The following is a 15,832-nucleotide window of genomic DNA, read 5'->3' on the forward strand; positions in this document are numbered from 1 at the left end:
GGCTTTCACTAATGATTTAAAAATGAAATTTTCGGACCGTATTTTTGGGATGTTACAAGTTGGTATCAGAGCCTTAGTTTGAGGGATTCAGACATGCTCTCAGGTGTGTTTGAACTCAAACTGAGGAATTGGTATGAGAAAATTTTCAAAAGAAAATCATTTTTATAAAAACAAGCTTTGAGAAAAACAAAATAGTTTTTAAAAGAGAAAAGGACTTTGAACAGAGAAAAGGGTGTGGTGCATGCAATCAGCCGAGCTCAAGTAAGTTCTCCCAATTACCCATACATGTTTGTTATGTTATGATATGCTTATGAGAACTGCACGCTGATCTAGGAGGATGCCTTATGTGCCTATTATATGTGTATGAGCTTTATGTGTTGCATGCTAGTACAGATTCCTGATTAGAGGATAGAACAACTTGATTGGATTATGTGGTTAGTTTTCCCAATGTCCGAATGCTGCTTGATTTGTGCTATTAGGAGTTCTAGTTATCTCTAACTAACTAGTGAACGAATATGTTAAGTTACATATTGCAAGGACTAAATAATTTCAGAAGGTTAGGTCTAGCCCTATTCCCCAGCTCTTGTCTGAGTCCAACCGTTGTAGGGTAGGATCTCTCATTCGAAGAATTATCTAGTCTGAGTGATATGTAATGACATTCGCGAGTTAGTTAGGGAGAGGTAACATGAACTTCTTATGCAGCTGAAGGCAGATAGCGAGTTAGAGGATACTCTAGGGCAAGCCTAGGATGAGAGTAGTGCTGGGAGCAGTGATAGTAGCATTGAAAGGGACTTGGTGTAGTCGAGGCAATTCTTGAGGAAATTAAGTACGGATAGATGTGGAAGGTAGTAGAGGCCCATACTACTGAAAGCAGAGGATCTGTACTCGATTCGAGAAGGGCTAAGATAAAACCAGGGAACTAGTAGTGCGTGTGTGATCCCTCGTTAGTGATGTGTATTCTGATGGTTGTTATGGCATGTTTGCAGCATGGTGACGTTGCGTGAGAGACCAGTGGGCGGATCAGGCGCCGGAGAGGGATCAGGCTCAGGTTCAGGAGCCGAGCAGCTCGAGAAGCGGATGAGAGATGTATTTCAGCTGAGGTTACGCGCAGTATTCTAGACCAGACTCCTGTGATCTTTGGTTCGGTCAAGGAGGGCGTTTTGGAGCTTCTGAATGAGAAGCTGGGAGTTTTTCATACTGAGATAATGGCCATGATGGGAGCGCGTTCGCTGACTTTCCGAGAGTTTAGAGCTTCTGGAGCTCCGGATTACCATGGGGCCAAGGACCTCATCGCTAGCGGCAGGTGGTTGGCCGATGTTGCCAACGCTTTCCGTACGAGCTGATGTCCCGAGGGGGACAAGGTCCGACTTGCCTCCTGTCTTCTGAAGGACAGAGCACGGGATTGGTGGGAGGAGGTTGGTCATGCCATGGGGGATGATGCCGCATTGGACGCAATGACATGGAGTGACTTCTCGACCAGGTTCAGGGCCGAGTTTGCACCAGTGATTGAGGTGCAACAGTTAGCACGAGAGTTTCAGTATTTGCTGCAGACTACAGAGTCAGTGGCGGAGATCACCGCCAAGTTCAGGGAGAGGGCTCATCTTGTTCCGCAGTATGTCGCGGACGAGGATATGAAGAAGGCCCGATATCACGAGATGCTGAGGAGTGACATCAGGGAGTTTGTGAGCAGGTCCAGCTGCAAGACCCTGGAGGATATGATTGCTCGGGCCATGAAGAGAGAGATCGATCTGGAGCACCTCAGGAAGAGGAAGTCGGAGGAGGTCCCGATAGCCGCAGATTCAGGCAAGAGACCCAAGGGGGTCGGATGGGAGATCGAGGGATTATCAGGGTCGCAGTCGTTGTGGCAAGTGTGGCAGGACGCACGAGGGTGCGTGCAGGGGTGGTAGTGGTGGTGATTCTGGCTGCTTCAAGTGCGGTCGGACTAGTCATTTCAGCAGGGATTGTACAGCTACCACCACTCAGGGATCAGACCTGATATGTTTCCATTGCAGTTAGAGGGGCTACAAGAAGGCCTAGTGTCCGAGTTTGTTTCCAGCAGGACAAGTGATGGTACGTGCCCCTGCGACCTTGAGGATCACCGACGGCCGTCAGGGCCGAGCAGAGGCACCTGCGGTGGGGAGCAGGGCTTTTCAGTTGTCTACAGTGGAGACGCGAGCAGCACCGGACATTGCATGTGTGTATCTTTTGCCTTCCTGTCAATTTTTATTCATGATTATATTGTTATGGTATTGCATCTATGTTAGTGAATGTATGTTAGAATTTTATTTCTGTTCGTGTTCGGATCATATGCCATCTGCATACCATGGATTTTCGGGCGGTAGTTCATATTAGTACCCCCCCTTTTTGAGCCGGTTCCCAGGATGCAGTCACGGCAGCAGGTGTGAGTGGGGCTCGAGAAGTGTTCTGTTAATCTTCGAGAGTGGTTCAGATTTGGGATTGATTAGTTTTGGAGCACCAGCAATAGTAAGTATCGGTTGTCAGCGGATCGACCATTAGATGGAGAGAAGGATTGAGAATCCTTTCCAAGCTGGGAGCTGTAGGAATCTAGTTGAATCGAAGTGGGGGAGTACTATCCCAGTAGTCAGAAGCTGAGCTAGGAGTGCAATTTGGATGTGTTCACATCCTTGCTGATAAGGAAAGCAGTCGAGGTAGCCGTTTGGATAGAGCAGCAAGGAAGTCGAGAGTTTGAGAAACATCCCGACATTGAGTTCATGTATTCGCAGTAGTAGAGGACTGGTTTAGGAAACCAGGTTGATGTTTTCCCAGTAGCACGCGAGTTAATCAGGATGTTAGACTGTGGAGTGTTGGTTGTGGGATGTATCCAGGCTGGTAGTCAGCAATTAGACAGTGTGGGGAAGTGTTGTAAGACTGCGGGATAGTCGTAGCATTCATTAGCAGTTTAGTTAGAGGAGTGTGGGTGGGGGCCCGTATCTCCTAGTTAGCGGAGTGTGGGCGAGGCCCGTATCTCCTAGTTAGCCGGATAGAGGTCGAGGAAGAATAGTTCGTTGAGTTTCAGGAAGGAGTTGGTCCAGCATAGCCCTAGAAAGGTGAGACCTGTGGGGGAGGCCACTCCGAGATATAGTTTGGGGGTGAGACACGTGGGCGAGGCCCGTGTGATTATAGCAGTGCGGGTGGGACCTGGTAGAGACCTTAGGGTTAAGATACAGGATCGGGAATTTTAGGATCTATAGGGCCATGAGTGGCAGAGTGGATAAAGTAGTTTCGGTAGCTGAAGTTTTATACGGAGGTCGCTGGGAGCGACTGAGAGAGTGGTCAGTGGTTTTGTAACCGGGTGTAATCCGGTATTCTAGATAGAGGATAGATAATTTAGGACCTGGGAGGCCCCGTTACCTATGGAAGACAGATAGGACAGTTTTAGATAGCTGAAGATTCTTTGGAAGTCGCTGGGAGCGACTGAGAGTCTGAGTTTGGGTGTAGTAACCGGTGGGAGTCCGGTAACGCAGTTAATAGCAGATCAGTTGGGACCAGGGTTGTCTCGGTTTAGTGGATAAGAGACAGCAGAATCCTCAGACAGGGGCAGCGACAAGAGGATTCGTGCAGGGAGTAGTTAGTTGACTGAGAGGTGCTAAGCCACTGACAGCAGGATTAAATAATCTCAGAGGGAAGGATTTGATTCTGTTGCGCAGCTCTTGTCTGAGTCTAACCGTTGCAGGAACGAATCTTTTACTCGAAGGATTATCTGATCCAGCCGCTGAGTTGGACGTTCAGCATTGAGGTGTGAGAAGAGGAAGCATTCAATAGTTGACAGTGGAGGAACCAACATTCGGAGTGACTGGAGATTTAGCATAGCACAGGGTTGGTTCTACGCAGAGATAGAGAAGGTTATTGCTTATGGAAGTTGCCTCGGGAAGGCCTGTGACCGCGCTGGAAAAAGGAGTGAAGCCCTTGGATGTCCAGCGTAAGTACTCAGAGCGTACCGACAGGATTGTCGATTGGGTAAGGGCAATGTACTCGAGGTTTGTAGTGATTCAGTGGTTCTCATATAGATACCTTCAAGGTATAGCATTTCGCTCAAGAAGACTGGTCGGAAGGCCAACAAAAGCGGTCCTTCGAGGATTGGACCGAGCCGACAAGGTATGCGGAGATTAAGATGAGAGATTGCGGAGTAGTGGGCCGTGGCGGACTTCGAGGACGAAGTCTAGTTTAAGTGGGGGAGAGTTGTAACACCCCTAATCCAACAGACCAAGAAAAGAAAGGAAAACCCTAAGTCAAGGAGTCAACTCGTCGAGTCCAGGGAGGAACTCGACGAGTAGGAGCGAGTTCCGTGTCGCGGATTAAGTGGCCGACTCGACGAGTCGGGGGACTGACTCAGCGAGTCTGGTATGGGTTGGGAAACCCTAATCTCGGGACTTGGTACCCTATTTAAGCATCTCATTCTCATTCTATCAGCCTCATTTGTAGCCTCCATTGTCCAGAGCCTAACCCACGAAACCCTAGTGTTCTCTTTGAGTGTGTGAGTCATTATTGAAGGATTTAGAGTGTTCTTGGAGACTAGAGGAAGGAGAAGGAGGTTAGAGGTTCAAGGAGAAGGTGGTAGATCCAAGAAGTTTGTTTCATCTTCATCACTTTCTGGTAATCAAGTTTCTACCTTGACTTGTGGTTTCATAGATCTCTTCTTTGTCACTTTTGGGGGTTTTTGGTCCAAGAACCCTAGCATGAGAGGAATGGACGTCCCAAGGGCTTGTGTTTTCAGATCTAGCACCATTAAGGGCTGTTATGGCATAGAGGTGCAAGCTTTATGCCATTAGAACTCCCCATGCAAGGTTTGAGAGGTTGTTATGGCCTTTTGAGCAAAAAGGGCCATGCATGGATGTAAAGGCAGAGGCTTTGCGTGTTATTTCGACCCTTGAAGGTTAGATCTAGGTCCTGGATGCCTTGTGCTCGGCTGAGATCGTCTAAATAGAATTGGACATTGAGTGACTCGACGAGTCACTTATGGGACTCGGCGAGTCAGACCGTGTTCTTGCCCCAAAATCCTTCTGTTGAAGAGTATGAGTTGAGTTGGAAAGGGGCTCGGCCAGTCTGGGTTCTTAGGGGACCTGGAGATCATCGTACTCGACGAGTTCAAAGAGGAACTCGGCAAGTCTAAGGCAATCTCCCAACCTATGAAGACGAACTCGACGATTTTCTCATACAACTCGGCGAGTCACAGACTAGTCACACTCATGTGATGAAGATGGACTCGACGAGTTCAAGGATGAACTCGGCGAGCCAAATGAAGATAGTCCCGATGTTATGTTGAAGGGGAACTCGTCGAGTTCTTGCTAGACTCGACGAGTAGAGTCGGGGTTGGGAACAGATGAAAGAATAGGAACTCGACGAGTTGGTTGACTAACTCGGCGAGCCAGGTCAACCTAGAAGTGTTGACTTTGACCATGGACCGTTGACTTTGACTTTGACCAGAGTTGACTTAGATTGACTTCTAGAGGGCATTTTTGGGACTAAGTGTTATGTTGGTATTGGTAGCTTGGGAAGCTAGGGGAGCAGCGGTTCAGGGAATTGTCGGATAGCAGCCAGAGGTTTCAGCCAGTCTTCAACAGTGCGAGGTGAGTCTCCTGACTGTGTGAATGGGTCTACGGCCACAATGCCAGCCCATGTAGTTTATGAATAGGAAGACTCGGGGGTTAGCCCTAGGCACTGTATGCTAGTATGTTATTCCGGACCAAGGTCCGATGCCGGGTGGGAGCCCGAGGAATGTTTGCATGATAGTTTATACTTGTTGTCTTTGTGATACTTGTATGAGCCTGGTAGGGAGGTGAGTGTGGGCGAGGTCCCGTATCTCATCATTAGCAGAGTATGGACGGGGTTCTGTATCTCATTAGTAGTAGAGCAGGGGCGAGGCCCGAGGTAGGAGAGAGGTGAGTGTGGGCGGGGGTCCGTATCTCACTATCAGCAGGAGCATGGACGGGGTTCCATGACTCACTAGTAGCAGGATAGGGGCGGGGCCCAAGATAGGCGAGGCCTTAGTACCGGAATACAATAGAGTAGGTTTAGCTTACGTGTTATGTGCTATGATTATGTGTTGTATATGTTTAGCGGGCGGGGCCCGAAGACAGGCGGGGCCTAAAAAAGACAGATCTGTATACAGAGCGGGGCCCGATGCCAGAGCTAGTCCGATGCTGGGCAAGTCCCGATGCAGCGGGCGGGGGCCCAGTATGTGGTTATGTATGTGGTATGTGGAAGGTTGGGGAACTCACTAAGCTTCATGCTTACGGTTTTCAGTTTTGATTTCAGGTACTTCCGGTAGCGGAGGAAGGAGCTCGGGGTGATCGCATGGCACACACCATTGTTGTTTAGCCTGGGATGTTTTACTCTGATAAAAAGAATATGTTTTGGAGATTATACTATGATTTGATATAACAGTCGTGTTTATATATGAAATGGTTTATTATGATGGCTTTCACTAATGATTTAAAAATGAAATTTTCTGACCATATTTTTGGGATGTTACACAGCCGTTAGACATTCCCGTTTGGAAATGGGAAGGGATTACCATGGATTTTATTATGAAGCTGCCTCGGATAGCGCACATAGTGGATTCGATTTGGGTCATCGTGGATCGATTGGCCAAGAGCGCGCACTTTATTCCAATTCAGGAGAGTATCTATGTGGAGAAGTTAGCGGACATTTATATTAGGGAGATTGTAGCACGGCATGGGGTGCCGGTTTCGGTGGTGTCAGACAGGGATGTCAGGTTTACTTCCAGGTTTTGAAAGAGGTTTCACGAGGATTTGGGTACTCGTCTGCATTTCAGCACGGCTTTCCCCCGCAGACGGATGGTCAGAGCAAGCGAACCATCCAAACATTGGAGGATATGCTGCGCGCGCGTGTGTTATGGACTTCGGCGGTAGCTGGGATACGTATCTTCCATTAGCAGAATTTTCATATAACAATAGCTATCATGCCAGCATCGATCGACCTCCTTTTGAGATTCCCTATGGGAGGAAATGATAGACCCCGATATGTTGGGTGAGGTCGGTCCACGAGTCATGGGGAGTATCGAGGTGGTACTCAAGACTACCGAATTATTCAGCAGGTTCGTAGTAGACTTCAAACAGATCAGAGTCGGTAGAAAAGCTATGCCGACAAGCGCCGATCAGACTTGGAGTTTCAGGTTGGGGACATGGTTCTCCTGAAGGTGTCACTTTGGAAATGTGTCTTTCGATTCAGGAAGCGGGGCAAAATGGGCCCCAAGTATATCGATCATTTCAGGGTTATAGCTTGGGTGGGCAGGATAGCGTATCAGTTGGATCTTCTGGAGGAACTCAGTCAGATTCACAGTACTTTTCACGTCTCGTAGTTGTGGAAATGTTTGGTTGATGATTCCGCAGTGGTTCCGTTGGAGGTCATTCAAGTGGACGACCGCCTGAACTAAATTGAGAGACCTGTAGCGATCCTCGACATGAAGACGAAGACCTTGAGGAACAAGGTTATTGAGTTGGTTAAGGTGCAGTGGCAGCACAACAAGGGCTCAGAGGCCTTATAGTTTGGCTTAGATGACTTTTGGGGTCGATTAGTGTTGGGCTTTTGGACTTGTTTAGGTTGGTCCTCATGCCCACCTGTTGTAGCAAGATATTTTTGGGCCTAAGGCGATGTTAGGTGTTCTTGGGCCATATTGGGCCTTAGAGGCCTTATAGTTGGGCTTGGAAGCCTTTTTGGACTTTGTATGGATTTGGGCCTTGGAGGGGGGGGGGGGGGGGGCAATGAGGCAAGGGTAAAAAAAGCCCTTTTTTCCTTAAGACAAGAATTAGGGTTTGGACTTTCGAGTTAGAATGTGGCATAATTTCTAATTAGGATTTTATGCTTGTGCGTTAGGAAGAGGATTTTGCGAGTGCGATTTAATATCTTCAGTCTGAGGTGAGTCTTCCTTCGTAGTATCTATGGGTTGAAGGTACCAATGTTAGCCCACTAGTTTATGATGTAGTATGATGATTGTCTTTGTGACAATTGTCAGTTATACCTGTATTTGTTTGATGACTCTGTGATTCATGTTATGATATTATGTGGTAGTAGTATGGGTGAAATAGGTCCGGTATTCGGTTGAAATAGACCGAAGGGGATTGCAAGCACCCAGATATGTTTGATAGTATCCGGTTGAAATAGACCGAAGGGGTAGGCAAGCACCCATATATATTTGATAGTATCTGGTTGAAATAGACCGAAGGGGTAGACAAGCACCCAGATATGCTTGGCAGTATGTTTGTTTAGTATGTGGTATTTTGGGGAAACTCCCTAAGCTTTGTGCTTACAGTCTTCAGTTTATGTTTCAGGTACTACCAGTTCAAAGGGGAAGGGCCCGGCCTGATCGCACCACATCACCCTATGATTTCCTCACCTAGTGATTTTGGGAATTTGTACTCTGATAACATGTTACTATGATACTCTTTTGACTATTTTGATATTAGTGTCGTGTGATTTGAATGAAATTAAAAACAAAATTTTATCTGTAGTTTTGGGATGTTACAGTCACGAAGACCACTACTATCCTACAACATAATTCAGTGGGACGTCATTGGTGCCTTCGACCCACAAGTATAGTGAAGAGACTCACCTCAATTTAAAGATGAACAATTCACACTCTTGAGCTACTGCTATTACGGCTCCTCACACTGAACATATCCAAAATTAACTCTAATAAATAATCAGGGTAATAACCCATAATAAAAGGTCCAGATCATAATCTAACATGCTAAGGGTAAAAGACCATTTTACCCTTTTCTTATTTGACCCATCTAATCATGGCCCAAACATATAAAGACTTAAGGCCCAACAATGGCCCAAACCAATGAAGACCTAAGGCCTAAAATTCTTTTTGTGAGTACGCTAGGTGTACCACCCTCTTAAGCCCAACGTACAAGCTTCAACAACGAAGGGGAAATGGGGCTAACTTGTATTACGCTGAGCGTACGCTAGTTTACGCCCAACGTACTCCCTTGATGACTAAAACTCACATTAAGCACTTAATGCATTAAGTCCAAACGTCCAAATCACATATCTTCCTCTTGGGAAACGTTTTAAATGATAAAGTCATCAACTTGATGCCTTTGCATGGCTCAAAGAGGCCCAACACCCATTTCTAACATTCTAACTTCATATTATGACCACCAACTCATGCATGGTTGAGCTAAATCCATCAAGATGCTATTTTTATGTATTATAGACCTCAAAAGCATCAAAATCTACTAACCTAAGCTTCTGGAATATCTTATACTCACATGAATCAAACCAAGGGACCAAAATATGCCAAAAACCCTAAACTAACTAAATCTAAGAAATGAATCAACAAGGTTGAGACTTTATACCTCCAAAAGAATGGTCAAGGTGAGTAAATTTTGGATCTACAAGCTTCAAGTCAACAAGTGCTTCTCCAAAGGGTTCTTTTTTCTTTAAAATGCATCAAACCACACCAAAACGCACAAAGGCTCAATACTCTCTAAAAAGGGGCTAGGGTTTCGAGGGAACTGCTTTGGGACGAAGAAGATTGATAATAAAAGAGGCCTTGAGGTTATAAGGTCCTTAAATAGGGTCCAAACCCTAAATTTTAGGGTTTTCCCCTGACTCGAGTACGCCTTGCGTACTCTAGGTACGCCCAGCGTACCAGGGGGAAAACCCCGTATCCAAGTATCGACAAGGTACGCCCTGTGTACCTTAATTATGCCCTGCGTAATAGCCACCTTTGCAAAATAATTAAACATTTAGAATTTAAAGGAATTTACCCTAGGAATCGGGCGTTACAGGAGAGGTGTCTAGAATGGTCATGTTGGCTTGGTTGTTGGATTTCAGAAAAGCTATATGCCGAAATGATCTTGCATCTCAACTGTCTTGCCTGGTCGATCCTTATTTGATAGAACTCTCAGTATTAACTGGGATTAGTGAAAGATCTAACATTTCATTACCAGATTCCTATAGGGGCTAATAAATTGTAATGTTATAGGTTAATACTAGTTAGATGCATTGACCGCCAGTGTGATCGCCTAGAAAGCTGTTAATCTTTTGAGAAACTATCCAGGTGAGTTACCTTACTATACTATGTGTTACAATATATATCCATGTATGTTAGGACATAGGAGCTAGTAGAGTAGAGTCGATAGTATACCTTCTATGTGCCTATATTAGTAGAACATAAGGTGTAGTCTCTATGTAGAGTTATGTATGTCCGACGGGGCCCTTCATATAGTTTTGGGTGGGCCCGTTATGTATGTTGGGTGGGGCCCATTATGTAGCTTGGGTAGGGCCCGTTTGTATGCATGTATATGTATTGTGGTAGATGATATTCTGGGGAATTCACTAAACCTAGCGCTTACCCAGTTGTTTATGAATGCTTTTCAGGAAATTCATCGATTCGTGAGAAGGGCAAGGTTCGACTGTACACACGTGCATTCGCAACATGTTTTTGCATAATGTAAATTACACTCTGATATGTTTTAATAAATAAAATTGAAAATTTTGGTTTGAAAATCGGGACATGTCAAGTTGGTATCAGAGCCCTGGTTTGAGCGAACTGGATGAACATTTATGTGATTCCAGACTCAAACTACGGATCTGAGTAACTAATAAATCTTTTCATAAAAAAATTATACAAATGGAAAGAATGCGATGTGTACAGTCACTCAAAGCTCATAAAGGAAAGTGATTCCCAAAATATTTATATTTGTTATCTTTGTTGATGTATGAAATGTGAGAAATGCATGCTAGTATGTGGGCCATGGATCTTTTTAGGAATCACCGGTTAGAATTGTCTAATACTTAAGATGTCTTATAGTCTAGGGGATTGCTTGTTACTTGCTGCTTAGAACCTATATTAATATTAATTAGTTATTCAACAAGTACGTTAGATTGCATGCTCCCAAAATTAAATAGTTTTAGATTGCCTGATTTGACGCTATTACGCAGCTCTCGTTTGAGTCTAACCATCGTAATGTTGGATCTCTAAGTCGACATACTGTATTATTTTAAAGGCATGTAATCGTATTCGCCAAATAATTAATTAATATTTGTAGAAATGACAATGGAGTCAATTAACTTTTATTTACATAATTAATAATCAATTAATTTTTCAGTCAGACATACTGTTTGATTTTAATATGGATCTTTCAGTCGGCATATTGTTTGATTTTATTATGTTCCATCATAAAATCATTTCTATTATTTGGATTTTAATATGTTCCATCATAAATTCATTTCTACCATGAACATATTAAAGTATGTCGACTGAAATATCAATATTAAAATCAAACAATCGACATACTGTTTGATTAACTTTTTTTACAATATATTGAATCCTACTGAGTCAATTAACTTTTATTTACATAATTATTTGGATTTTAATATGTTCCATCATAAAAGTTAATTGATTACAATATTAATCCAAAATTGTAAATAAGTAAAAGAAAAATATTTAAAAATAATAATAAGGATATAAAAAACATTTTGCATGCGTTAGAGACCAACCATGCAAGAAATTGAAACTCATAAGAAACTTAGCGTGCGACTTTTTGTTAACCACAAGAACCAATCGTGAAATTTTATATTTTTAATAATAATAGTTCAATGGTTGTATCAATAAAATAGTAAAACTAGGTCGTGCTTTTCTTTATTTTTCAGAGAACCTAGAAAATTGTTTTTTATGTATGTATTGGTTCGCTCACTACGAAAAATAAATAAGCAATAAAACGATGAAAGTACAAAGGTTTTTCTGTATTTTACCCAATAAACAAAACCAATAGTTTATCATACTCCAATCAACTTGATAATGTGCATGTATTAACTATCAAGTATTTGATCATTCATATACAACAAAATTAAGTATTTAAATGATAAAACACAAACCTATCCCCAATCTACAAATGGAAGAGGTGGATATCCACCTTCTGGTGGTGGTCTTAACGATGGAGGTAAATTTCCAAGCATAACACCCATCCTATCTACTACCATGCCGCCTGCAAACACAAGGTATACAAAACAAATTTAGGGTTTAGGGTTTAGGGTTTAGCCTGTGTGGCATAGCCTACGAAACAATGACTAATGTCAATGAGACAGAAACTACAATTTTTCGTTCTAACAAAAAAAGTGGAGCAACTCGCTCATGAGCTCTAGTTGGTGCAAAAGACGTAAATGCCCTCCAAATCCTCAGTGAAAATAGCCCTAGAAACCATGTCTTTACTACCCAATTTCGGTTGGGTCTACATTCTTGAGAGGTTATGTATGTATGTGTGTCTACATGCATATACATATACATACATATGTATGTATGTGTATTTATCTCTAGAAAAGAAAGGTGATCACACAAAATTTTGCAGCTTAGTTCGCATAGAAGGACAAAATACAGAAAAACACAACATAGTTATACAACTTTATACGATTAAAGCCTTCAACTGTTTTTGTAATGATTAAATGCATACAACACTATAAAAGTATGTAAATGTTACCAAACACGATAAAAATAAGTTTTTTTTCTCAGCTAACAGTTGATTAGCAATACTTACCTGAGAGTGAGGATCTTTCAATGGACTGACTCCCTGGGAAACTTGGCAATTGAGTTTCAATGCTATTTGTAACTGAAGAAGAGATTAGATTCAATATTACGATTAAAAAGGTTCAAATCTAATGCTATGTACTACTACTATACTTGTTGTTTATTTTACTAGAACAATAGACAATGGGGAGTAAAAATTTAAAAGAAACCCTATAAAGGAACAAGTATTCACCTGCAAAACCCTGCATGTTCATGTTTGGAAGGTTTTGATTGGGATGAACATATTTACATGAATCACCATATGGGCATGAACCCTGCAAATAGAAAGTTGGAATTCATCAGAATACCAAGAGAAAGTGAAACTAAAAACAATCAATGAATGAAAGTTATGATGATGATGATGATGATGATACAGGTATTGTTCAAATGTAGGGCTACAATGTTTCATTAGGTGAATATTTTTTTCTCAATATCTGGAAATCTATATATCAATTTTGACGACTATGAAACTTTTTACAATAATGAATGTGTAAATCTCGATTAAGATCATTAAACAAACGCTGCTAGCATGTCGCCACCAGAAATTTCATTCATGGTACTTTCACATTATGAAATTAACCCAAAAAGAACTAAACGCCGATTTGAAAGTTCATAAAATCTGTGGAAAACAAAGGAGCGAAGCGATTACCGTTCGGATGAAGCGATGGCAGAGTCCAACAGTTGATGATTGTAGGGATACTTGATTGGGATCTGTAAATTAGAAGAAAACATGAAATCGTACGATACGATTTTAGCATGTGTGTGTGTGTGTGAGAGAGAGAGAGAGAGAGAGAGAGGAAACCTCGTGGTATGGAGGCGTACCAGAGAGCTTTGGCTTTCTGGTGGAGAAGGCCCTGAAGGTGGCGTTTCCGGTGGAAAGGGGTGTCCTGAAACTGCTTATCGCAGTAGTCACAGTAGTACTTACCCAGCGGCATTCCTCTCCTTTGTTTCCCCTCCGGCCAAACCCCAATCCTCACAAAAATAAAAGAAACCGGATTTAAGGAAAAAAAAAAAAAAACCTGCAAATTAATTTGGTCATGATGGTCTAGTATTCGGCCCTCGTGGTCCGAGATTCGGACCTAACCCGAAACTGAAATATTATACAAAATTAAATCCAAACCAAATGTATATATTGGTCCTCGTTACGGCTGTCGTTCCGGTTTTCGATGTCAAAACAGAATTATAACAAAATGATAAATCCCCTAATCTAATAAATAAGAGCAATTTTGTCGGGTGACATTCTATTAGCCCCTCCCAATTGAATTTTCCCGCTGAAAGTTTCTATGTGAAGTTCCGAAAATAACATTTTTGCGTTCTTCTCCCCTAATCTCGCATATCTACTATTACTTCCCAAATTAGATTTTGGATTCAAATTTTGAAATCCTAAAATGGTAGATCTCCCTAAATCTCGGAAATTATCCACATCCATCTTTTTTCTAGCTACATACATCTTCTGGTACCATCAATTACGCTCTTCGTTTTCAATTTTCTGAAATCAGGAATTCCCCTTTACATAATTACGCTCTTCGCTTTCACCTTTGGCACATCTTTCTCATTTTACTCGGTTTAGTTGTTGTTTGTATCAACTTTAAGATAATCATTGCTTCATACTTCAGGTTAATCGGTGGATTCTTCTTCTTATAAGCCCGAAGACTTCATCTTCTTCAGGTTAGTTTGCTAAATTGGATTGGAGTTGAGTTTGCTACTAGAACTCTTCAGGTCTAAATTTCCTTCTTTTTCCTGTTGATTTCTCTTTTGAACTTAAAAAACCTATGATCCGATAAACAGTTTCTGCTAATATACCGACTAATTAGGAATTACTCCTGTCTAATAATACATGTCAAGTATCTAAAGTATCCAATCCAAATTGGCACACCAAGTGTATGAAAGAATGTGTAGGGGTGTTATGAGTTCATATTTCACCAAGATTTGACTAAATGACATGAAAACAAGTTGATGGAAAGACAGTAAAGGCACAAATTTGGGATACAATAGGGCAAGAAAGGTACAGAGCGATAACGGGTGCATACTACAGAGGTGCAGTTGGAGCTCTTCTGGTGTATGACATAACCAAGAGCCAAACCTTTGATAACATTCAAAGATGGTTGCGTGAGTTAAGAGACCACACAGACTCCAAAATTTTGATAATGATGGCCGAAAACAATTTTGATCTGAATCATCTCCGAATAGTGGCTGAACAAGATGGCCAATCTCTCACTGAAAAAGAAGGGCTTTCATTTCTTAAAACATCAGCACTTGAAGCACATAATGTTGAGAAAATATTTCAAACTATTTTGACAGATATATATCATATCGTTAGCAAGAAAGCATTAGCAGCTCAAGAAGCATCAGGTCCTACCCCTTTACCTGGTCAAGGAACCACCTCGCTGATTCATCTGGGAATAATAATACAAATAGAGGTTGCTATTCAACTTGAGTTGAAACATATTTGATGAGGTAAAGCTAAAGATTTCTTTTTTTGTTTTCTTTTTGTAATCAAGAAAAACCTTCTTTTGACCTTGTAGAATACTATCAGATTGCCCAAGGGTAAAAAGGTAATTGGAATCATTTGAGTGGAATGGGAATATGTGATATTGGCTTGCTTCCTGAAGTTGTGGTCTTTTGATGTCTATTGTTAGCAGGTCAGGTGTGATGCCAACTTTTTTCAATTTTTTTTTGAAATGACAATTTAATTGCATTGTACTTTCAAAAAAAATGTTTTTACTAAATATTTTTCATGAATTGTTGCCCATTTTCCTGCGAATTTGATGTGAATGTTATTTTTTATTTGAAGGTTTGTGCATGTTATAACAATATACTTTCTAAGTATAATGCCATAATTGGCATCGTTTAGTTCTTAATCTTTCTTTTATTCCTCTCAAAATCTTATTTTTTATAATTATTTTGTTTGTGATGAAATATTGTAGTGTTATCTTATATGTGGGCATTATTTACTTTGCTCCAATAAAATTTTATGATATGGTTGTGCTTTTTGTTAATCATATGTATATGCTCATTTAATTGAAAAAGGAAGATAAAATGTTGGCTTCCAAAGTTAATTTAACTTAACCTACCAACTTCCTATTAATCATTTCATGTGTCGATTTCCTGGATTGTTTTATAGAATAAACTATTTTTTCGACATTAAAATGCATCAGGTTCCTTGATTACTCCCAATTATAACAATGTACTTTCTAAGTACAATGCTATAAATGGAATCATTTGGTTGTTAATCTTTTTTATTTTTGAAAAAAAAATTATTTTTTAAAATTCTTT

At 41.6% G+C, this 15,832-nt stretch overlaps 1 protein-coding gene and 1 pseudogene across 1 annotated transcript; one reads left to right on the plus strand and one right to left on the minus strand.

The window, feature by feature from the left end:
• Nucleotides 1-11,718: 11,718 nt before the first annotated feature.
• On the minus strand, nt 11,719-13,560 carry LOC145156340 (C2H2 and C2HC zinc fingers superfamily protein). The gene is made up of 5 exons (XM_079075754.1): nt 13,359-13,560; nt 13,206-13,267; nt 12,750-12,831; nt 12,528-12,599; nt 11,719-11,981 (listed from the first exon to the last, which is right to left on the minus strand). Exons 1-5 carry the CDS (start codon nt 13,489-13,491, stop codon nt 11,872-11,874), a joined length of 459 nt encoding a protein of 152 aa, XP_078931880.1. The 5' UTR covers nt 13,492-13,560; the 3' UTR covers nt 11,719-11,871.
• Nucleotides 13,561-13,944: 384 nt separating this feature from the next.
• Nucleotides 13,945-14,993, plus strand: LOC145157429 (ras-related protein Rab11C-like; annotated as a pseudogene).
• The last annotated feature ends 839 nt before the right edge of the window (nt 14,994-15,832 follow it).

Source organism: Lactuca virosa, chromosome 2 (genome assembly GCF_052849685.1).
Source record: "Lactuca virosa cultivar CGN04683 chromosome 2, Lactuca_virosa_CGN04683_v6, whole genome shotgun sequence".
Classification (NCBI taxonomy): Eukaryota; Viridiplantae; Streptophyta; class Magnoliopsida; order Asterales; family Asteraceae; genus Lactuca; species Lactuca virosa.